Source organism: Magallana gigas, chromosome 9, assembly GCF_963853765.1.
Source record: "Magallana gigas chromosome 9, xbMagGiga1.1, whole genome shotgun sequence".
In the NCBI taxonomy this organism is placed as follows: domain Eukaryota; kingdom Metazoa; phylum Mollusca; class Bivalvia; order Ostreida; family Ostreidae; genus Magallana; species Magallana gigas.
In genome coordinates this window covers 8919979-8944958 of record NC_088861.1, presented here as the reverse complement: position 1 = coordinate 8944958, position 24980 = coordinate 8919979, and the positions used below count along the sequence as shown (strand labels likewise).

The following is a 24980-nucleotide window of genomic DNA, read 5'->3' as shown; positions in this document are numbered from 1 at the left end:
GGTATCGTTGTCGTTATTATTGGACAAAAGAAATTAAATAAAATACAGCCCATTGAACCTTTAAAAGCAATAACCATAAGCAGGGACGTATATACTGACGGTGTAGGCAACTTCTTCATTCGCCATGTTTAACTTTATTTCCCTTATATGATCACACGGGCCTTGACGAGTTTGTAAACATTTCTTCAATCCCATGCAGTAAAAAACATTACAGACGTAGTCTGGGGATATTAAGCATTTTTTTTTATCAGTTTATAGCAATTATTTTCAATATACGTTACTTCTGTTTCAATCAACACCAACATCAGCTTTAACAAACGTTTTAATACGGGCTTGGACTTTGGGTTGTTGTGTCAATCAGCAATGTGACGTAGCCTGTCTATCTGATTGCTGGCCACTCAGCCATGGCTTTTTTGAAATCAGCAAGATTTTTCTAGCTTTTGAGCTAGAACTACGCAATCTGTGCATATTTTCTTGAAATCAGTGCATTTTAAATCCATTTTAACAAATGTTTGGACTTTGGGTAGTTGTGTAAAACAAGCCATGGGGTTTTGAATTCCACAAGATTCGTCTTGCTTTTGAGCTAAGACTGCGCAATCTGTGTATTTTTTACTTGGAACCAGCGTCAAGAAAAGTTAATTAAACCCTCTGAAAGTCTAAAGTCTTGTCAAAATGGTTCTACATCTGTTTCAATCAACGTCATGTAGCATAAATCAAGATTTTTTCTCTCCCTATGTTGAATTCTATATGCAAAATATTTCTCTTGCATACATGTATTATTATGTCGCTTAAGTCAATCAAATTATCATCATGAAATTTAAGCGTTGTAATTTCATGCATCCCTTACATCCGATATTGTTGTTCCGGAAGTTTCGGATTGCATTGCCTTATCCTGGCTGTAAGTTAATGCTTACGAGTTTTTTAAAGGAGGACATGATCCATTTCCTTTCCAAATATCAAAGCTCATTGCTAAATTCATCAATTTTAAATATTTCGAGCCGAAAACTTCAGACATTATATATTGACAGAATAATAGAGTTTTGTTAGAACTTTTGCAGTGGACTTTTGGAAGCACAAAATTGATAACAACTACGATTTTTTTTTATATCAGTCATCCGAAAAATAAAAGTCATATCCAGTATGATTGTTACAATCAATTGGAAACCAATGAACATCAATGCATGAAAATATCAAGCTGCGATATTTTTAGCTATGATTTGATATATAATTAAACGAATAGGCAATCGAATTCTACTCATGTTCTGCAGTTTAATTAACAATACAATGTTGCTAGTTTTTAATTATTTTTTTTTGCACATACTGAGTAATATTCTTTCACCTTACCGGATTTTTTTCTATTTAAACAGCTACATAAACAACATGATAGAAAGATGAAATAGCTATTTATTATAAATTAGCTAGTTATAATACACATAATATTCTGTATATATATATATATATATATATATATATATATATATATATATATATATATATATATATATATATATATATATATATATATAACACAGGTGAGTGGAGATCCATGCGCGGATCCAGGGTTTGGATCAGAGAAATATTTAAATTTCACGGCCGGGGGTCCGTGGCAATTAAGGGTAATTTTACAATCTTTATTTGGGGCATTTCAATTTTCCGAAACCCCCCTTCTAGATCCGCGCATGAGATCAAGTTACCAGAATACATCAATTATAAAATCAAAATTAATAAATTTAATAAATTGATCTTCACACTGTATCCTACTACATTTATTTAAACAATAAAATGCTTTCTTGGGTGATCAAAAAAAAATACATAACCTGCGTTATCAGGTTATGTAAATTTTTTCTGCAATGATCACTACCTTCATAACCCGCATTAATCATCAAAAAAAGACTTTTATTGTTTATAATTATATCTTTCTTTTAACTAATTAACGAATTGATCAATAAAAGTTAGTACAGTTCACTAAATTACTGTTAATGTAGACAAGTACGTTAGCCAAAAGAAACAGCCAAATCGTCTCTTGTGAGACTTTGAGTCTCACATCATCATGATATTTTCGTGCAGTCCGAATTTTTTTTGGGGTCGCTGTAGGTTTCGACCAATCGATAAACAGGACGTGTCGGTTTCAATACTGTCAGTTTCCTGTTAGTATATGCCGCTGTAAATGTTGCCCGTTGACCAACGTGGCATGTAGATTTCAGTCTGGCTGTTACTATAGAACTATGAATTAACTATAAGTTTACATAAAAAATGGAGGGAATCATACTCAGTATATGTAAATATATTCAAATTAAACAATCCAATATTAAAAAATCTGTGAAAAAAGGTGGCAGACAAATGTTGCAGGAAGTTGTACAAAATCGAATACATTTTTCATCAATAAAAAGTATGTAAGCAAATTTACGTATTTAACATCACACACCAGAAAATTAAATTTACTCTACACCTTACCTCGGTAGGTCATGCATTTTCACAACTTTGAATCAACACTATCTGAGGATGCTTTCATAAAAGTGTCAGCTTTCCAGCCTGATTAGTTTTTTAGAAGAATATTTTTTAGATATTTACTCTATATATTCTTATGCAAAAATTCGATCCCCATTGTGGTCCCGATCTACCCCATGGGGTCACGATTTCACAACTTTGATTCAAAACTACTTGAGGATACTTCCACACAAATGTCCTTTTTCCAGGCCAATTGGCCCTTGAGAAGAAGATTTTTAAATATTCATTCCATATATTCCTATGTAAAATTTTGCAAAGTGTAAAAAGCAAAACACACGAAAGGCGCCAAAAATAGAGAACAAGTCAGAAGAAGAATGAAGCGCCCCCCCCCCCCCCCCCCAAAAAAAAATCACAGCTACAGACCGTCGTCCTCAGGCTGAGCAACTCGAGAAGCTCCGAGATCTGATCAAGAAAGAGGAAGTTGAAGAACATTTCCTTCAGATTGCTCTGCGCGAGGAAAACCCTACAGACAATTCCTCTGATGTACCGGAAGAAGAAAAATTTGTCGGTAATAAAATTATCTTAAGTAAGCTATGCGAACAATTATTTATTTAAAAAATTACGTTAATAACAAACCATTATTTTTTTGATATTCTGCTATTTAAATTCAATGTATTGTTTTCCTTATCTTATAATTTCGAAGTAATCAAATAGCAACTAAACGACATCGTTGTACAACATACCTACTACAAATAGTGATGATGACAGCTGTTATATTTTTGATGATTACTTTACTTTGACTTTTTTTTATCGATTGACAAGTCATACACATATTGTACATCACAATCACTGAACAAAATGACACCATAATTCTTAAATGCCCACAACCGTCAAAACCGTATGACACCTCGGCCCCTCCAAAAAGAGTAATATATACAAAACTATTAGAATTATGGACTCGACTTTTGTGCTTTAATAAAAAATCGGATAAGATCTGTCACTTGTTTTAGATATTAAAAACATTGCATCAATCTTAATTATACCGATCGGGACTTTTATGTTTTATTGCTGTTGAATAATTATCAACAAAGATTAGTCCTAAAATCACGAAATCAAATTCATTTCATCTTACTCAATTAAGGCTATGAATGCACAGGTTAAATCCTTTGGTTATATAAAAACTACAAGTTCTTTTAAAATTTACCAAGCAAACACATTCATTTAAACATATATTCTATCAAAAGCGGTTCTATACATAAGGGGAAAATTATGAAGTGTCTTTAACAATAAGAATCTTTCCTGGGTGGTTCATGGGCGTACAGAGACAGCACGTAATGCATATCAAGTCCAATACCTATCCCAACGCCTTTAGTGTGCAAAAAATTACATTAAGGAGACTGAATGCTAAACAAAATATCCATCTGATCTACCTTAAAATTCTAAATGTAAAGTTTAGCAAAACACTTTATTATCAAGTAAAGTATAATCGCAACATTTTAGGCTGTAATTTATATATTTGAATATACTCTAAACGTCCAAAATTAACATAGGCAGAGCATATTTTCTTGTTGTGTTCTGATATGTGTCAGTCACGCAAAGTGTATAAATTTACAGTAACTTACGCAAAAATATCAATATAATATTGTTTAATAAAATGGATATACTCTGTTCTGTGATTCATTTTTGATTTCCAAAATTATGATAATTTTTTTCGGGAAAAAATCCCGGTCGTCTTGAAATTACATGAATTTCAATTTGGGATTCATATTTCTGAGAGGGTTACTAAAAAAATCAGCATTTAAACATAATTTACTTACGTCTATGAACTTTTTGAGTGTAACTCTATCATTTAAAACTAAGCGTTCGGTATTTGAATTAATTTAGGGCCGAGTATAGGACTATCTTGGTTGAGTAATTTACCAGATTTACACAAGGAAAAGTAAAATACACGAAGATAGATTTGTATCATGCAATTATAACTAAACTATCAAAGCAATATGAGCTGTATTTTTTAGAATTTTATTTTGTTGCAAAAACCTCCTAGTATGCTAAGTCTACATGTCATTTTAACTTTTATGAAAAATAAGATTTGAATTTGAATCATTAATCATTAAAGGAATATATAGCAGTTCAATTTTTGTATGAGACGACAATAATTCAATTTTGCTTCAATTAAGGCTTCTTAACGGCCTTTTCCCACAAAAAAGGCTATGGGAAATTAAAAAAAAATGATATATTTTGTCTTTTTAGTAGAAAATAACATTTTGGTAAAAAAAAAATCAGCATGAAAATTGCAGCTCAGATTCTTTAAAACAAGTCACTACCGAAAGGTTTAAATGCGAACACCATTTTCTTCCCTCCCTATAAAATACTCTTAGTTATCATAGAGAAATGACGTATCACTTACACAAACATGATATCTAGACCACAGTATTTGTCCCGGGGATAGAAACTCCACACTGTAAATAACCGGTATATTCTTCTATCCATCCATACGAAAAAGTTTGGCCCACAATCGACCTGTAATAGCCTGTAAATAAAACATCGGGAAAGTCATCAGTTCATACTCATGTGCCGTAAAGGTTACGTTTTTAAGCCAGGCGATTGCTTTAGAGAGCAATTTCCTGGCCATAAAATCGATGGTACCAAATGGTGATGGTACGAAATCGCAATAAATGTATTTGATACACATACGTTACACATACTTTATAAATCCCATTACATTTGTTGAGAAAATATTGTACATATTTGTGCATTGAAATAATAACGCAACCCTATTATATCTTTTCCTCATTTTCAAATACAACATACACAATTTTCGAACATGCTGTAACATAACGTTTCCTTCTAAAATGCCTTCGACTGATTTTATATCTGGAAACCCTACTGAATTCAAAATCCACTGATATTCCCAAACATTGACTGACATTGTCTGACATCTACTGTATAACCACTGTACCCTACTGTAAATCCACTGTACACCCACTGTACAGAGCTACTGTACCACACTGTATCCCACTGTACCCCACTGTACAGAGTCACTGTATTCCACTGTCTCCACTGGACAGCACAGTACATACCCACTGACCAGCACTGTACCTCACTGTACACCACTGTACGGGGCACTGACCAGCACTGTACCCCACTGTACACCACTGTACAGGGTACTGACAAATACTGTACACCACTGTAACCCACTGTACCTAGTATGTTTTTATAAGTTATTATGTTTAAACAATGAATTGAATATTTACTTTATTTGAGACCAAAATCTGGATTTGTTTTGATTCTTTCCTATTGCTTACAAGAGAGAAAATGGGCTTCTATTTCTTGAAGTTCATATATAATTATATGCGCGGTCAGAATTCTTTCCAGAAAAAGGGCAGGGATACTTGTTTTCTGGGGGAGCTTAGACATATTTTGGATAGTTGTACATGTACTATGTAAGTTAAAAAAAATTTAAATCATCCTCTGACCCCCCCCTCCCCCCCAATCCTCCGATCCACGCATGTATTTATCTAAAAACGCGGAATCCAATTATCATACAAAATATAGCAACTTCTTCAATAAAAAGGGGAAAATATTTTTATAAATTTCAAAATCAATGTTTTAGTAACTAAATGTCTAGTTGGTTTTTTATTTACAATGAATGTCATTTAATCAATATTGTCAAATAAATATTAGTATATATGTTACATTAAAGTTTAAAAATTAAAAGAATTTAAAACTATGAATTACAATTTATAGATACATGTACAATGTAGTTTTAAATTATCTGAATTTTAAATCTTTAATGTAACATATATGTGGAGGAGGGACAACTTTTTTAACGATAAAAAAATTCCGCCATATTGCTCAACATACTGATTTTTTTTTTTCAAAAGAGAGAAGTTAACTGGTCTGGACTTTAAAATGTCTTTGAAGTTTTACTTCACAGGAAGATCAGCGAGTCAGTATCTGTGTATAGTATACATACTTTCAGTAGATCAAAAGGTGTGAATGTCCCAATATTCAACCTTGTAAATTGTCAGTCTGACACCTTGTTCAAGATATTACGTAATTCCCTTATAAGGGTATTTGTGGTCTTTAGATTATTAAATCCATTTGAAATATATTTTTTTAAAAACATAACATGCATTAAAAAACGAAATACTCTTTATTAAATATTATTAAATTATCAAATAGCATACACGTCTCAATCACACATTGAAATATATTTATTGAGAAATCTGGCAAAATTGAAAATTAAATCATCTTTAGAGCGTATAATGAAGTAGGCGTAAGTGTTCAATTATACCACAACAAGCATTCATTTCTCAACTTATTTTTATTGTTTATATTTAATTGAAAATGAATAAATAACTAAATATATAAATTTAAAAAAAAGTAAAATTAATAAAATTAGTACTACAATTGAAATCGTTTACTACCATATATTGGATATTTTTAAAATCTATATATACATGTACCTTAAATTAATTGAGGTTCGCTCCTCTCTTTTTTGGTAACTATTTTACATCACCACTTATCAAAAAATTGTGCATCATATATTGATGCTATTTGTATGTCTATATTTTACAGTGCCAAATAAACTGTATTGAATAAAATTGTTAAAAGAAAACTATATAGTTACAGAGTTTAGTAAGGGACTATTTTTGTGGCGAAAAGGTTTTCAAGACGAAAATGAACAATTTTCATAACTCAGTGGTTGTAGAGTACTCTTACTTTAGCCTCCTTATTTTCAGCGCAGACCAAACTTTCAGATAGTTTGTGTTTTACGATGTAGTTATGCTGTTGTGAAAAACATTTTTGAACAATATCATGATATTTCTATCGATATATTTTGGCATATTCTACTTATATTTCATAGAAATCAAGAAAAAATTAACTCCAATTTTTGCCCAAAATTAGCTTATTGCATTTCATTTCTCATTTTTTTTTTTTAGATGAGCCCCTACTATTTTTACTTATATATGAGACATTAAATGTATGTCTCTTTATATGCAAAGTTTTGGAAAGATGGCATTACTGTTGTTTTTATATTTGCGTTGTAATTTGATTCCTCCAAAAGAAGATGGGTGAATAAGGCTTGTAAACTGCCCATATGTGGATAGATAAGATATTATAAAATTAAAATATGGGCAAATCTTATAACTTCTTTCTAAATTATTGAAAACAATGTATAGTTACCATAACATCGATTAATTACCTTTAAACATGTTAAATATTTAGAATAAGTTGATTAAAACTGGAGTGTGCGTGTCAAAACCTTCAAATAGTGTCATTTTAAGAACTTCATTGCCTTTTCTTTTATAGAGTGGGTCTGGGATCCATATTTTTGTTATGGTCTATTTAAGCTTTAAAGGAAATCAAACCGATTCCAATCAACAAAAACGTAAAGAGATAACCCACTATACCTTAAAAATGCCATTTTGTATCCCAACAATTTAACGTTTTAGAGAAATTCGTTGAAGTTGCATTTAGCATTTCACAAAGAAGTATGTTGTGTCTGAAATGGCTCACTGGTTAGAGCACCAGACGTTAGGTAACATTATAGAGCTCATTTTCGCTAGCCAAGGGTTTTCTGTCCACTTTGCTCCCCATGAACCCTTGGCGGAGTTCATTACGAAAACTCGGTGACAAGTTCCGTTTTATGATTGGCTGCAGCTGCGAGTAGCTGATCCAATCGCAGTGCTGGTAAATATAAACTTTAAAAGAAAACATAAGTGTGATCTTTGGTCAAACAGTCGGTGCTTTTATCATAAAGGATATCCTATAGAAATTGGTTAAAGTACACGCGGTAAATAGATAACGTATGTTTATTTATGTTCATGGAGAAATGTGTTATTAAGTCCAGTGATGAGCCTGTTGATGCCGGGTCAGAAATCTAAATAAAACGCTTCTACTGACCACGGTGCGTCAGATCATTAGTATGCACTTAATCGCATTTACTTATAAGGTCCGGAGATTGGAGGTACAGTGTCCGTGCGTATAAAAAGGAGGTGTGGGGAAAGCGGCTCTCCAGTAGTCAACTGGAAGCTGTCTTTTGCCTCCTCTTTTTATACAGGTTAGATCATATTAAGATACTTAAAAGTTAACAAAAATGATTCAGAGGGTTCAAGTAAATATAATATCTTATTTTCAGAGTTTTTGTAATCAAAGTTTATTGTTATTAATTATACATTATATTATATTGTGGAATTTGATTGGAATGTTTTATTATTAAAATTGAATAAAAGAAGTAGTCAACTGGAAGCTGTCTTTTGCCTCCTCTTTTTATACAGGGAAAGGGCTACTCCGCAGGTCAACGAGGAGATAAATCTGGGTTATATAACGTGGCACAGGCAACGCCATGTGTCTGGTCAAGGACGAATAAGATCCCGAGGATCTAAATAACTGAAATATCGTATTTTGCGAAAGCCTAGTACGATACTTTTAACAAGTTGAGACACAAGTTCTCGAGTACAGTGCCTCCCAAACGATGGTCTAACCAGATCGCTTTAAAAAACCTGTATGTTTTGCTGAAAATGAACATAGTTCTACAAACTTGTCAAGGCTCGCTTGATAGCATGGTAAGTAAACATGGCGAATGTAGAAGTTGCCTATCCCGTTAGAATACGTTCCTGCTTATGGTTATTGCTTTTAAGTGTTCAATGAGCTGTGTTTTATTTAATTTCTTTGGTCCACGACAACGATACCTGCTAATTGCTAATTATGTTCCGAAATACGGTAGTCAATATGTTTTCAAGTTGTTTTAATGCAGTAGTGTGTATATAACCCATTGTTTAAAATGCAAATATGCAAAGGGGCGCGACTCAAGTTGCTCGCTAGATAGCGCCACCGCATCACCGAGTTTTTGTAATGAAATCCGCCAAGGGTTTATGGGGAGCAAAGTGGACCGAAAACCCTTGGCTAGCAAAGATGTATAGAGCTAGGGTTTTTAGGTTGTGGCTTAGGTACTACAAAAATTTTTAACTTTATTAAGGTCTTCCGTTTCCAACGGAAGACCTTATTGTTATTGCTTTGTTTCTTTTTCCCTTTTATTTTTTTTTTTCTTACGCTTTTTTGTACAAGCGATTTTTTGAAAACGACTTGACCGATTTTCGTGAAAATTTCAGATCTTGTAGATATTAATAAAAACCTTATATGTAATTTTTTATTTTAATGACGTCATTTCCGTTCGGGAGATATTGACGTTTTAGTGATTTTTAGAGGGTCATTTTGTCCTGCTATCTCCTCCTAAACGAAAAAAGATATTGAATTAACATTTTCAGGGATTGTAGACAAAAGATTGAAGATGTGTTTAAAGGCATTTGTGGTTGTCTGGCTTCAAAGGCGTCGAAGCTCGCCTGGACCCAAAAATCGAGTTTAAAAAAACGACGTAATTTTTAATGGTTTTCGTTCTTTATCTCCTTTCCTGAAAATATTTTATCATGACATATAGAGCAAATAAGGACAAATATTTTGAAAAGCAATATAGAATAAAAGATGCTTAGAATGATGTTTTAAACAATATTCAATCATAAAAGTTTCGTTATCTGGCCCCAATAAGGAGATTAGGGTCGGCCCCTATAATGTCCTACCCCAGATAGCTCAAAAACGGCAAAGAATTTCCAAACACTTGTTGAACAAAATATGTTTAATATCAAAAGAACTTTTGTATGATACCAAGAAAAAGGGGCTGGCCCTTCCAATTAGGGGCCAAAAAGGCTCTAAAGTCTGTCTTCCATAGCACTTTACTGAGAAATGTTTTGCAATATGTTTAAGAAGCAAAAATGTTCATCTTTTACTAATAAAACTATACATTATAAAATTTTTATTATGCGTTACGAAATTAGGGGTTTTAAGGGTCCAAAACTTCGATCGAATATATCTCAAAAAGGACAAATATTTTGAAAAAGCAATATAGAATAAAAGATGCTTAGAATGATGTTTAAAACAATATTCAATCATAAAAGTTTCGTTATCTGGCCCCAATAAGGAGATTAGGGGTCGGCCCCTAAAATGTCCTACCCCAGATAGCTAAAAAACGGCAAAGAATTTCTTAACACTTGTTGAACAAAATATGTTTAATATCAAAAGAACTTTTGTATGATACCAAGAAAAAGGGGCTGGCCCTTCAATTTAGGGGCCAAAAGGGCTCTAAAGTCTGTCTTCCATAGCACTTTACTGAGAAATGTTTTGTAATATGTTTAAGAAGCAAAAATGTTCATCTTTTACTAATAAAACTATACATTATAAAATTTTTATTATGCGTTACGTAATAAGGGGTTTTAAGGGTCCAAAACTTTGATCGAATATATCTCAAAAAGGACAAATATTTTGAAAAGCAATATAGAATAAAAGATGATAAGAATGATGTTTAAAACAATATTCAATCATAAAATTTTCGTTATCTAGCCCCAATAAGGAGATTAGGGGTCGGCCCCTAAAACGTCCTATCCCAGATAGCTCAAAAACGGCAAAGAATTTCTAAACACTTGTTGAACAAAATATGTTTAATATCAAAAGAACTTTCGTATGATGCCAAGAAAAAGGGGCTGGCCCTTCAATTTAGGGACCAAAAGGGCTCTAAAGTCTTTCTTCCATAGCACTTTACTGAGAAATATTTTGTTATATGTTTAGGAAGCAAAAATGTTCATCTCACATTTATTTAACAACATATTATAATTATTTTATCATGTGTTCTGTATTAAGGGGTTTTAATGGGTTTTAAGGGGCCAGAAGTACAAAACTTTGATAACATACCTCAAACAGAACAAATATTTTAAAAAGCATTATTTTTAAAATCAATATAGAATAAAATGCTGAGAATGAGGTTCCTAACAAAATTCAACCAACAATTTTTTTTGTTGCCCCAATAAGGAGATAAAGGGTCAAATATCAAAGTCAAGGTCATATAACCTTCAAAAAATCGCACGGAAGACCTCCTCGTTGCTCGCAACGAGATCGTGTCTAGTTTTTTTTTTCTTTTCGTTTGTTAAAATATTCAAAACTGAATATAGTTAGAAATTGTGCTTTTGTAAACTTGTAATATAACATCATCTAGTATATATGGTTGGAAAAAAGTTAATTTGAAATTGTTTTTTTACAATAAAACCAAATGGGCTTCCGTACACCGCAATGATTCGGATCGAATACATTTTTAACAATGAATGATAAATGAAACATGTACATGTAAATGTCAAGTTAATGTAGCCGGTGTCGGTAGAATAAAAATTGACGTACTTTTTAAACATAACTAGTAAACACATAGTTTTTAATGGTATATTACAAGAATATAAGTAAATAATAAGAAAATAAATTTTAAAACGTCACTTGAGTAGGGCCATATTTTAATTATTTAGTTGTATTTGCTGCTTAAAATAATATAAAAATTAATCCGAAAATAAATATGTGAGCTATAAAAAGATTATTATTATTTTGCATATACGGAATTATGCCAAACAATCGTTTGCAAGTTGTTTTAAAAGATAATTTATGAATTTCTTCCAAACTTACCACTATGTGCAAGATCCTCAATAAGTGTGTCCCTGAATATTTATCCCAGATTATTCCTTATACTAGGAGTAATGATTCTGCATATAGAACTATATATGTGTGTATTTTTCATTAATTTGCATGGCATTCTCCAATAATCATTTGTTCATAAATATATGGGAATGGAAATTATCAAACAATATCACACATGTATACAAAAAAGGTATTGAATGGATGCAGAGGCGGTAATGTAAAGTTTAAAACAGAAAAGTTATGTAATTAAATTACCCCCACCTTTAGATTTGTGGTACTTAATTACCTGCAATTACACCCCTTATTTTTCATAAAAACACAGGTAAATCTCAAGTGAAAGACGTGCTATAATTGTTATCACAACACAATTAATACCTCTTGTTCTGAACCTATATAATAAGGCTATTGCTTCAAAGGCTTCATAAAAAAACCCAACGAAACGAAAAACCTTATACAAACGGCGCGGTGCATACATAAATGCAAACACCGTTTCAATGTTTTGTACAACTTATTTCAATTTTTATATAGGTTATAATTAATTTCAAAGCAATAATAGCACGAGAAAAATATCTTAATACAGTGAGATGTTTCGCTTCGAGGGAGGTGCGAAACATCGAGGTGCGAATCATCTCAGCGCGAAACAGAATAGGTGCGAACCATCCCGGATTCATAATTTCGGTCGAAGCGTGCATATCAAATCTATCATAAAGCCCTTCAAGCTTTATTGGATTTCAACACGCACCAAATTTGAATAATGAACATAAATCTGCCAATGCAAGCGTTTAAAGATGTCGTATACATCGGTAAAAGGCGATTAGAATAGCAAATTTTAAAATCGTTTAAAAAGAAATCTGATTGTAACAAAATAAATACGGATACAACTTACTAATCTACGATACTTCAAATAACTAGATACTTCAAAACATCAGACCTATATCAATCATTTTTGCCGTAAAATCGAATTAATTTTGTATAGCTTTGTAAGGAAATTTTCCTCGTGTTGACCTCGTGACGTCACTGAAGCCTTGTTATCGCCTAATTTCATTTTCTCTTGATTAGATTTCTAAAAGCAGGTAAAAATAGGCACTTTAAAGAAGCGTAACCCCATTATTTTTGCACCGATGTCAGTCCGGTTTTCGCATTAAATTCTGGTAAATAAATTCTATGACATAAGTTCGACATTGGCTTGGCTGCAAGTACCATTTAATAAATTGGCATGCTCATTGTTAATAGCATTGACTTAACAATTTTTGGGAATTTTGCGCAGAAACCCATCGAAACAAATCTGTATATCCTGTATGGTATTTTTGGTGAAAATGCGTTGCTACATATATAGCAATTCCTAGATATTTTGTTTTTATCTATGTAGGAATTCTAGCAAAGACGATAAAGTAAGGTGTCTTTTGGAATTGTTACATCTGTTACCATGGTTACAGCAACAGCTGTGACAATATGTTCCTCCACTTTTATTTTTACGCCAGTTTTCTTCATTTACCATTTCGCCGTTTAACGCTGATCAATTAATCGGCGCATTTCGTCGTATGCCAATATGAAACAAATGAAGTAAGTCCCGTTTAATTTGTTTCCCAAAACATGGAATTTGTTACCACATATTGGATGAAATAGGTTATGACCGATTTAAAAAAACCGAAATTACGAATTAAAACTTTGAAATAACGAATTCAAGAATTTATTATTTCAAATTTAATTTGTTAAAACAGATTTCAAAATTTGAAATAACGAATTCAGCGAATTTGTTATAACAGATAAAATTCGTTATAACGAATTCCTAAAAATTGTTATAACAAATTTAATTCGTTATAACGGATTCAACAATTCGTTATAACGATTTAAATCCGTTTTAACAAATTCAAGAGTTCGTAATATCAAGTTCAAAAATATTTTTTGATAGGTCTTAAATGGGCTTCCTTATTAATCACAATTGCGAGCAATTTATTGCTTAAAAGTTTCAAATGTTCAATCAAAATGAAACTATATTTAGAGCATAAGTATAGTGATTGTACATGAACATATATATTAATTTTATAGAAAAAATGAAGAAAAAAATATTTGGTTTTTATTATCTGAGCATATAGACCTGTTTATTTCAATGCTTCTACGATGATTTTGGATTGTAATCTGCATGTTTCATTTCTAGGAAACTATTACATGTATTTCATTTTACCCCACCCTTGTGTGCATGCGTTCAAGTTAATGGTTGTGTTTCCTCTGAACAGAAATATACACCTTTATACGTCATAAGCTTCACAAAGGACGTTCATATTAAGAAAGTAAGTCTTTGCCCAATTTACTCTACCTCTAACATACGGTGATAAAGGGTACTCTCCTGCTACTGCATTAGCTTCAGTTCCGCCGACGAGTTCACAATGATCTTCGCCATACCCACCAGTGTCTCTTATGCTTTTGAACGTAGCCCCTAAGCTCGAACCGAGAAATAACTTGTACCTGGAATTAACAAAGCATTGACAGTTAAAGAGATGGGAGCGGTTAATAACATGTATGTAACATTTTTTTATGACGTGTTTTCCCTCTTTTAGATAATATACAAGTGTGTGGGTGGGTAGGTGTGGGTGTGTGTGCCTGTATCTCAAAAATAAAAAAAATAATAACAAAAGGAACTTGTTCAAGTATTTGTGAATTGACTTAACATGAATGTTGAGTTAATGATTCACCCAAACACTTACTGCATGTATTCTTTTCTTGTTATTCCAAGGGCTCAATGCAATGTACATGTGCTAAGCATTAAAAAATCTGACACGAGATAAAAAATTCTTTTACTCTTACGATGGCATTGGATAATTAAAAGGAGTGTTTAAGTTACATGTACAACATGTAAAAAGGTACAATTTAAAAAAAAAAAATAATGATAATAATTAAAAGAGATCAAAATATAAAGTGAATTCTTCAATATATTTACATTTTCCAGTGTCTTTGCCTGTGATAACACTACGTATCGATTGTGTACTATATAACCCATAATACAAATGACGCCAAATTGAGGCGCCAGCGGGGTTTGCTAATTTATATTTATATATTTAATCGTACGATGGCTTAAAATTATATAAATATAGGTAATAAGGAATCATTCTTTGAATATTATGCGGTGATAATTTCGGTCGGGGCGTGATCAACTCTATCATAAAGCCCTTCGGGCTTTATTGGATTTGATCACGCCCCGACCAAAATTATCATCTCATAATACTCAAAGAATGATTCCTTATTCCTTATGTAAATCTGCATATAATAAAGACTGGTTTAAAAACTGCATGAAACAACAAACACTTCAAAGGACAAACGAATTCATTCGTAGATACGGACAATTTTACATCGAGCGACCGAAGAGTCTTTCCCTGGTATTACTACAACAAAATTAAATAAATTTCAGATTTTGACATTTTTGTCTTCATGTTTATTTTGCATAGTGGTGCATCTCAGTACCATGTATGAAAAAACCTGTTTAGATAATACATGTATGTTAAACCGTGAATCAAATTTGTAACGATTATAGATAAGTAGTAAAACAATAGTTACAAACATTGATACTGTAGGTCACTGAAGGAACGTCATTAAACATTACTGCAAGGACAAGTGGGACAAGTGGGACATGAGGCCACATGATTAATATTTCTGGTTTTAAGGACCATTAAACATGTTTAACCGACAGTATAAATATCATATTTATATATTATCATATATCTTTGCCTATGATTTCGTTATTCAAAATTACTAGCTGTGTTTCCTGAGTAACACGACGTACATTTTTTACTTGCTACACTGTACACATTGGGCTTTTGCAATTTGCTAATTTTAGCGTAATAAATTGAATAATAAATGATGATCTATTTTGAATAATATTTGGTCACATTATCAAGGTTGTTATTAAAAGTATTGTTTGTCTATTATGTTACAATCAAATATCCATCATGTTACTTAATAAAACGAGAGGATCTTAATCAATAGTGTCTTAAATGAATATCATAAATTTAATTGTTCAAAAATAATAAATATTTGGGCTCACTTTCATCGAGAGCTGCCATTGGAGCCTTGAGTATTATTTTAAGAAATTATTTATAAACACATCTAAAGTCTCTGGTGTTACATACTGGTAGGGTGACATGACAGACAATATCATTACTGACATACATTTACGTCAAATTATTTGACAGAAAAAGATATACACTGGCTTTAGAGGACTGGTGGCTTTTACCCAATTAAAATTTCTTATATTTTGTCAATATGTTTTATTTATTTTTAAAAAATGACTGCCTTATATTTCTTCTCTAAAAGACACACATCTCTTTAAAAGATTTTATACATCGGTTAAAAAAATATGAAAAGATGATTTAAAAAAAATAAAATGTCTTATTGACATTTCTGGACATGATGTATTAGATATTAATACAATCAATTTATTCACACCAAATATTAAACTACACAGTGTGTTTCTTGCAACCAAAACAAATTTTCCACTTTCTCATTAAAAATACAAAAAAATTCGTATAAAGTAATTGAGATTATAATTATATCTCTCTTTGAAAAACAAAATCATGTTTTAGAAATGAAACCTTACCGACCTATAAAATAAAAAGAAGGGTTCCACGTTGAGAAACTAGGACGAGTGCAAATAAGGCGTGGTGGATGGACGGATGACTTCAGCACATGTGGCGGAAAATCTTAGTCCTTGACTGAGTTAATTTGAATAATAGTCAAGATCTAGTAAATGAAATATTGTGAAAATTTGAAATATGAGTTCTTCAATGATATCATTGAAGAAACTCATATTTCAAATTTTCGCCATCTTTCATTCATTGACTATTATTCACATTTACTCAAACCCGGTAGACCTTTAAACTAGGCTATTGTATGAAGCATTGATTCTTCATACAATAGCCTAGTTTAAAGGTCTACCGGGTTTGATTTTAATTAAAGCTATACACGCTGTAATTTGCGTCAACTTTGAATGACGGGGAAAATACACATTTTTGTTAACTTACCTTTGTTCTGTAAATAACAATGCTGAATTATAAAAAAGATAACAAAACTTAAATGATAAAAAAAAATTATATTTCGGCCAGGAAAGTAATGCCTCCTTTCAAATATAAATAGATCACGTGATATCGACGGCTTACATGTAGTTTAGACTATTATACAAAAATGAGTGGAGGGTCAACACCTTCATGATTTTTATACATTGTTTAAACAGTGAAAGACTATGATTTTTTCAACAAACTTTATGGGAGTACGTGACCAATAAGGGACTTACACATATACTCCTCTGTTACAATGAGGTTAATAGAATCATTCATTATTACGAGTGTGGGATAGTGAAATTCCACCGAGGGGACAAGATTCACTGTCTAGGACGAGGCTTTGCCGAGTCCTAGACCATGAATCTTGGCCCCGAGGTGGAATTTCACTATCCCACACGAGTATATAATGAATGATTATTTTTCTCGCATTATATTAGCTTAAAAAACGATGTTTGACAACTTTCTGTTATGACGTTCAAAAGATTACTTTCGGTTTATCCCTCCGCGTGCTTCAAATAGTGCAAGTTAAATGAAAGCATACGACAGTTTTTTCTTTTAAAATATGAAAAATTGTAATTGATTATGCAACACAATTACTTAATGGATAATCTCAATGCACCATGTTGCATTTCCCTACAGCAGACAACGTTTGTTTACGTTTTAAAACAGCGTAGTAATACACAGTGTAAGACAGAAAAATCTCACACTGCTGTCTCACACCAGACAAACCGATCTCACACTGGTGATAATGCGAGAAATATGTTTCCCCATTAAGGCTATTTTTAGTTTGCATGAGTGTAATTCTATTAAAGGAGACCGAGTTTAGTTTTCATTGCGCATGTTTTTACGCATACTAGTGAAATACAGTGTATTTATTGATTTTTTTCGATATCATTAATTAAATTGAACACAATACACAAAATACAGATATAAATATAGAGATTTTTTAAAGAAAATTTTATTTTTTTTAACAGTTTTTCCGTTGTATGGTAGGTGAGCGTTGCCTTTGTGCTATTATGACGTTATGATAAAATGAAGCTTTGTTTGAGTATGATATAAGAAATAACATTAAAAAAGTGAAAATTGTACGTCGTTGAAATTTTATACACAGAATAATGCTATCCTCGGGTTTATTTTTCTCAATTTTTGGATGAATCCATTGTACCAATCTACATTTGTAATGCTTCAAATCTATAGCAAAGTTTGGTGCATTTTGATAATTTAAGATGGCCCTTTACTAAAAGCCAGACAGTAGATTTTTTTTTTTACAGATAAAACAGAAAATGATATTCCTTATTGCATATTGCAGTTTGAAGAAAATCGCAAATCGCTATTGTAGTATTTTTTAAATCTGCTTCGAAGTGCAAAAAATGACACTTCCCTACATATTTCTATAGTGTCTGTACATGTATTTTGAGATGGTCCCAACAGAGAATTAGATTGTCGATTTTCTTTAAACTTAGCAAATATACTAGAGTTAGTGTAAATTACATATGGTTGAAAATGAAAGATTGTTGCTATTGTGGTTTTTCCGCAACCCCCCCCCCCCCAAAAATGGACTCCTTAAAACATGTTAAAGTAATGCTATCATGAATAACAGACCTAACACCCTCATACATGCATGATTGTTTTTCAAATCAACAACTCTTAAGCATATACAAAATCGTAACCTAACTTTCCACAGACGTGCGCAATGAGGTTGGTTTCGCTCTTTCTTCATCAATATTCATTAAAAGGCATTACTTTGCTGGCAGGAAAAAAATTAAAATTTTATTTCTCTGTAACGAGATGAAACTCAGCATTGTTATTTACAGAACAAAAATCACTTTTAAAGGTAAACACACAACATGCGATTTCAGGTGTAAATAAATTTGGTTTTGTTAATTTTTCATTTAAGTTCATAATGAATTTATTACTTTCTTTAATAATTAAATTATTAGTTTTTATCTCGGCCATACAAAATCCAAAAGAACTCTAAAACTTCTTTATCATTCTAAGCATTATATATGTGACAACATTTATTCTTAATAAGGTCTGTCACACAATAAGGTGACCATTATTTGAGAAAATCTTGAATTGCCATTGAGCAGACAAATAAAGAATATAGTCAAGAGTTTTTGCCATTGAATTTCAGTGTTATAACACAATTTTAACATAAACTCATTTTTTTTAAAGCAAAGGAAAAGACTTTAATAACCTGGTACTATTGCACAGCTGCACGGCGAGATAGGGAGCCGATGTGTAGTTGGTTCTCTTGACGAGTAGCTGTCCACCGGTACAAGGACTAAATGTGTTGTCTACTGACACGTTGAGGGCGTACCAACAAGGGGGCGTGGCGCTCATACAAGCTGTGAGAATAAGAAGGCATGACATTTGTTTCATCTTTTAATCCCTCTGTCTCTCTCGTTGAACATTACTAACCTGGTTCGTGAGGCCAAGGTATCTGCACCCCACACTCATACCACGGGTTACTATGATAACTAGTGCCCCCTGCAATGGCTTGTATGTTGAATTCATTGCCCACATGTAGTCTTGCATAACCTGAAACGAGAGACGACCTTTGGTTTGAATATGAATAATCGATTTCAACAAAAAATCGTTCCAGAAGGTCGTTTTACTTCTTATTTAGGTTTTGATTGTTTTTGAGAAGATTACATTTTTCACACACATTTTTGGCTTAAATTTTAATGGCAAAAACCAGTGAATACATGTATAATTCTTCATATTGACCCAAAATAGCGTAGACAGGACACATAGCTGAAAAACTGTTCATTGCAATTTCATTAGACTTATATGTTTTCTTCAATGACTATTTGGGAATTTGAAACATTCAAATCAGAACTTTATTTATTTCTTGAAAAGAATAAATAGTTAGAAACAACAAGTTTTGTAAGGCGGCGCAATAAACAACGTCGAAAATTTCCAGTCCAGTCCAGACGTTGTTGCTAGATCCTTCACATCATTTACGATAACATTTACGTTTTACTAAAATATCTTGAAAAGAATATTTTCTTTGAACATGTACTCTGACTGCACATTCAACATACAAATCTAACTTTGCCATGTATTATTTGTTGTCTTAACTTCGTCCTACTGAAATGTGTCGTTCAGCATTTTGACGTCCATTTCTAACGGTATGGGTTTCTTTTGTCACTTATTGGAATCATACGCTTCGAAATATATTCAATGTTGTTGGACTGATAATTCACATAATGCATTTCTAAGCGATTTTGTTAATATTTTTAAGTCGCTTGGGATTTGTTTTAAGGTCTTTACAAAATTAAACGCTGAAGTCGTCATTTTATGACGAGTTGTCAATTTCAACTTGTCACAAAATGCACTATAAAATCTTTAACGGTTATGTTATAGCCAAAATATTTTCTTAGAAAAAAAAATAGATTAACAAAAAAAATGTATTTTTTATTTGAAGTTTTTTATTTGAAAAGTCCGTTTTCTCGCAATTTTCACTTTAATTTATCATAATTTAACATAATAGGTTGAGTTTAACTTTTCGGTTTTGACATTGCGCCGCATGTCGAATTTATATAACATTCTTTTATTTCACTTATTTAATCTCAAACAATATTTGATATCAAAACATAATTTGAATGCAAATTACTTAAACCCTTTGTGACACAAGTTTCATCTTGCTGTGTCTTCGATTAACTGAGTAACGCCACTTGTCTACGCTATTTTGGGACAACCCTCGTAGATATCGATACGTGTACACATAGCCTGAATTAAGAGAAGTAAACGGTAACAGATGACTCATTTACATCATTGAAATAAGAAATTAATGTAATTCCGATGCTCTGCACTAAATGGCCTCAATCATTAAAAGCTTAGTTTTAAATGATAGATATACATTCTAGCAATACATATAGATAAGAAAAGATAGGAAAATACATATGTTTACATGCTATTTTTGTTTTGTTCTCAGATCGATATCTCAGACAGGTTTACCCCTTACAAAAATATTGATAATGATGAAAGTTGCCAGATGCCCGTTTTTCCTAAACAAAAGTAACCAATTTTGGGGAAATTCCAGCTGGATATACAAAATAGAGTGTAAGCATTAATTTAAACCATATCACATCATTATTTTTTGCGCAAATTGTTGCAAGTACATGTAAGTACGTTTTATTGACCTAATGTATACAAAATAATGCAATACATATACATCTTCCTCCACTTATATTGAAATTGCTTAATTTGAAATAGAAATAAATCCCCAGTTTGATATAACGGATATAATGAAATCGGTTATTTTAAAATATCGCTTATATTGAAGCCATTGATCGATCCCCATAGGTGATAATTAATTGTTTTTATAACGGTTATATTGAAGTACTCCCTGGCGGTTGGTGACAGTATTTATGCCAGACTGACCGGTTGATATACAGAGGTGTGAATTGATAAGTTCTCATCATGTGTGTTTTATACTTCTTTTAAAAAGTAAACTTTATTCACTGTTGAATTTTTTGTTTTTACGTATACGGATGTATTGAGGCTAGACGCAATATGGAAACCCCACGGAAAGACAAACCTTTTCTTCGGACACTAAATACGAACTAGTTATGGCTATTGATAAAAGGACAAAGCCTAAATTCGAAATAGCTAAGGGTGTTGAGATTATCGCGAGTACACTTACGATGATATACAAGCAGCATTTAGCAGTACTGATTTGAATCGTTTGAGTATTGTGATTTTTTCTCTAAAACGTAAAAGAATGCGATCGGAGATTATGATGATGTTTAAGTTAGTAAACAAAATGAAACTTACAAAACTTACGGATATAATTTTAATCAAACTTTCAAGGACTAATATTCCATGTAATCTGTTCACTGTATAATAAATTCATGATGACCAAATAATGTGTTCGGGTTTGGTTTTCTATGCTTTCATCAGGATTGAGCTTTAAAAAATTGCGGCTTCACGTCAGTCAATTTCGCTTATATTGAAATACGGATACATTGAAATAATTTGCATGGTCCCCTGAATTTCAATATATCCGGAGTACGCTGTATCATGTTTGGTCATTTCTAGGATGACCTAGACTCAACCTAAATCTAGGGTGATTTTTATATAAAATGACTTCTTTGCCTATGACCTATTTTTGTATTCTTATGAAGCAGAGTTTATTAAAAACTTGTACGTAAAAAAAAACCACTCGCTGTGGCCTTTAACTCAACAATCAGGTATATTGACGACGTATTATCTATTACCAATTGTTATTTCCATACTTACGTAGACTCGATATATCCAAGTGAACTTGAATAAAAGATACCACTGAGTCTGCGTTATCTGTTTTATATTTGGATATATTACTGGAAATGGACATTGATGGTGCAACCTAACAACAAAACTTTATGATAAACGCGATGACTTCAATTTTTCTATAGTCAACTTTCCTTACTTATGTAGCAATATACCTTCATCATCTGCTTATGGTATTTTTGTCTCTCAGTTAATTCGATACAAAAGGGTATGCTCTTCGTATGAACAGTTTCTAAGGCGAGACAAGCTACTGACAAACAAGTTGATAAAACAGGACTATCAACAGTCTCGTTTGAAGTCATCTTTTCGTAATTATAGTTCTATGGTCGATACAATGACCTGTTATCTTCCTATGGGTCGCATTTGACGTTTTTCATGCTAATTGTTAGACCATAATACTTCCGATTTCCACTAACAGAGAGTTAAGTCCCTTATGGCGCTCTTCAATCACCGGAGTGAAAAAACGTATAGATCTCGCGAGATTTTCGGGACAAACATTCCTTGTTGCGAATGACGCTACTGCAGTGTACGTTATGCCTGCGCGACATTGTATTGCTGTCGGTTGTACTGCCGATAGTCGAAGCAGCTCAAATATACTCTTCCACCAGTTACCCAAGGTAGAGAGCGAATTGAAAAAGTGGCTAAGTTTGATTAGGCGAGAGGGATTAAAAATAGACAGTTCTTGCGACAACAGACACTATGTTGTCTGTTCCAAACACTTTGTTGACTCCTTTCCAACACCGCAAAACCCTTACCCAACTTTGTTTACATATAATCAATATAAAAAATCAACTCCACGGAAAACGAAGAATTCTAATTCAAGCAGGTCGTCTTCAACAAACGTCAAACAGCATGATCAGCCATCCATCAAAACTGTTCACCTCGTCAAATGTGAGCCAGCCACCGACAAAACACAGATATGTTATCCGTATGTAGTAGGAGAATTAGACATTCCACAAACAGATGTCAACAATAACAACGGAATTAAAACAGGTTCGTTTAACAATTGCATGTAAATAGGTTATATTTTGTATATATATTAAATAATAAAAATTAACCAGTAAAATATATGCATATATTATACATGTATATACATTATACAATATTGTTACTATTTTATACAAGTATACCAGTTCCTTATCGGCATGTTTCAAATTATTTTAGAGGTTGGATGTGATATTCAGTGTCAAAATATACAGCATGACCATCATTATATCTGCTGTGACCCAGAGAAGAAGTATTGTGGGGAACATGACCTTTTGGAAAGAATAACATCCTTAGAGGTGAGTTGACACTGACAAAATATTATACATGTACATGTTTTCTTTTTTTAAAATGATAATTATGAACATGAGGTTGAATAAACAATTTTTTTTTACTTTTTTAACAAATAGGCTAGGTGTTCGGAGCTAGAAAAAGAAAACAGAGAACTGAGAGAGGAAAATCAGACATTGCAAGCCCTGAAAATGCAGAAAAATGACTTCCGGAATGATCTTATAGGAAAAATTATACAAGATGATAACAACATCAAACACTTTCTTGGACTGCCATCCCTCAGCTTTCTCACATTCTTCCTTCAGTTTTTGGCACCATACTACAACAAAGTTTCATTTTGGAAAGGGGCTGGGAGGTCAGGATCCAAGAAGTGGCAAGAGAAGAATCAACAAAAACCTGGCAAACAGAGAAAACTAACCATGAAGGAAGAGTTTGTATTAGTTATGCTAAAATTAAGACTCGGTTTAGACAATGCAACTCTATCTGTTTTATTCAATGTGTCCGTTGGATATGTCTCGACCTTGTTCGGCACATGGATTAATTTCTTAGCACAAATTTTAAATCCTGTTATCAAGTGGCCATCCAAAGAAAAAATTCTGAAACACATGCCTTTATCCTTTAAGCTGAAATACCCTAATACTACATCAATAATTGACTGCACCGAAGTGTTCATTCAAAAACCCAAAAACTGTTCAGCTCAGGCAAGTACTTGGAGTAATTACAAGTCACATAACACTCTTAAGGCTCTGGTGGCTATCCAACCCAATGGAGCTTTTACATTTGTTTCCAAATTCTGGAGTGGTAATGTCAGTGACCGAAAAATTACTGTGGACAGCAAATTTCTTGACCTTATTTCCCCAGGGGATGAGGTGATGGCAGACAGAGGATTCCAAATAAAAGATCTTCTTACCCTGAAAGGAGCATATTTGAATATGCCACCTTTTACCCATGAGAGAAGAAATGGGAAGGGAAGAGTACTCTCATCTAAACAGATTCTTGAAACTCGTAAGATTGCTTCTCTACGCATCCATGTCGAACGGGCTATCAGAAGACTCAAATCCTACAAAATGTTAGCAGGAATTCTCCCATTAAATATGAAAAACTTGTCATCAGCCATGCTACGAGTTGCAGCAGCATTTTGTAACTTCATGCCACCTTTGTCAAAAAAATTTAAATAAGGAAAATTACTGTTGTTCATGTGTACCGTTAATTTGATGGGCGGTTTTCTTTTCCAGCAACATAAATAATTGTATCAATTGGACTAAGTGCTCTAAAAATGTTTTAAGCTAGTGCATTTATTCATGATTGCACAATATTTCAAATAATCATATGCCTTTTTTTATTTACTTAATGTTATGATGAAAAATGATTGAGATAAATACATAAATTTCAAGAACTTTATATATTGCTTATGAT

The 24980-nt window shown here is 32.5% G+C and overlaps 2 protein-coding genes across 3 annotated transcripts in view; one reads left to right on the top strand and one right to left on the bottom strand.

The window, feature by feature from the left end:
• Window positions 1–1533: 1533 nt before the first annotated feature.
• LOC105334145 (uncharacterized) overlaps window positions 1534–24980 on the bottom strand; it is a 37206-nt gene continuing 13759 nt past the window's right edge. The window contains exons 9-13 of one of the 2 annotated variants that reach the window (XM_066070820.1): window positions 19434–19553; window positions 19210–19360; window positions 14279–14427; window positions 4856–4978; window positions 1534–2223 (exon numbers count right to left, since the gene is read on the bottom strand). In XM_066070820.1, the coding sequence (XP_065926892.1) occupies window positions 4869–4978; window positions 14279–14427; window positions 19210–19360; window positions 19434–19553 (530 nt within the window). In that variant the 3' untranslated portion in view covers window positions 1534–2223; window positions 4856–4868. Of the gene's footprint in view, window positions 2224–2837; window positions 4979–14278; window positions 14428–19209; window positions 19361–19433; window positions 19554–24980 lie in introns of those variants that run through there. The other variant, XM_066070819.1, reaches the window with a different exon arrangement.
• On the top strand, window positions 22729–24909 carry LOC136271245 (uncharacterized). Its single transcript, XM_066070823.1, has 3 exons — window positions 22729–23282; window positions 23454–23572; window positions 23684–24909. Exons 1-3 carry the CDS (start codon window positions 22823–22825, stop codon window positions 24740–24742), a joined length of 1638 nt encoding a protein of 545 aa, XP_065926895.1. The 5' UTR covers window positions 22729–22822; the 3' UTR covers window positions 24743–24909.

What these genes read in the sequence shown, in the direction of transcription:
- LOC136271245 (XM_066070823.1), top strand. Translation starts at nt 22,823, where the DNA reads ATGCCTGCGCGACATTGTATTGCTGTCGGTTGTACTGCCGATAGTCGA. An exon ending in TAACAACGGAATTAAAACAG is followed by an intron (nt 23,283 to 23,453) that starts GTTCGTTTAACA and finishes AAATTATTTTAG; the next exon opens with AGGTTGGATGTGATATTCAG. An exon ending in AAAGAATAACATCCTTAGAG is followed by an intron (nt 23,573 to 23,683) that starts GTGAGTTGACAC and finishes TTTAACAAATAG; the next exon opens with GCTAGGTGTTCGGAGCTAGA.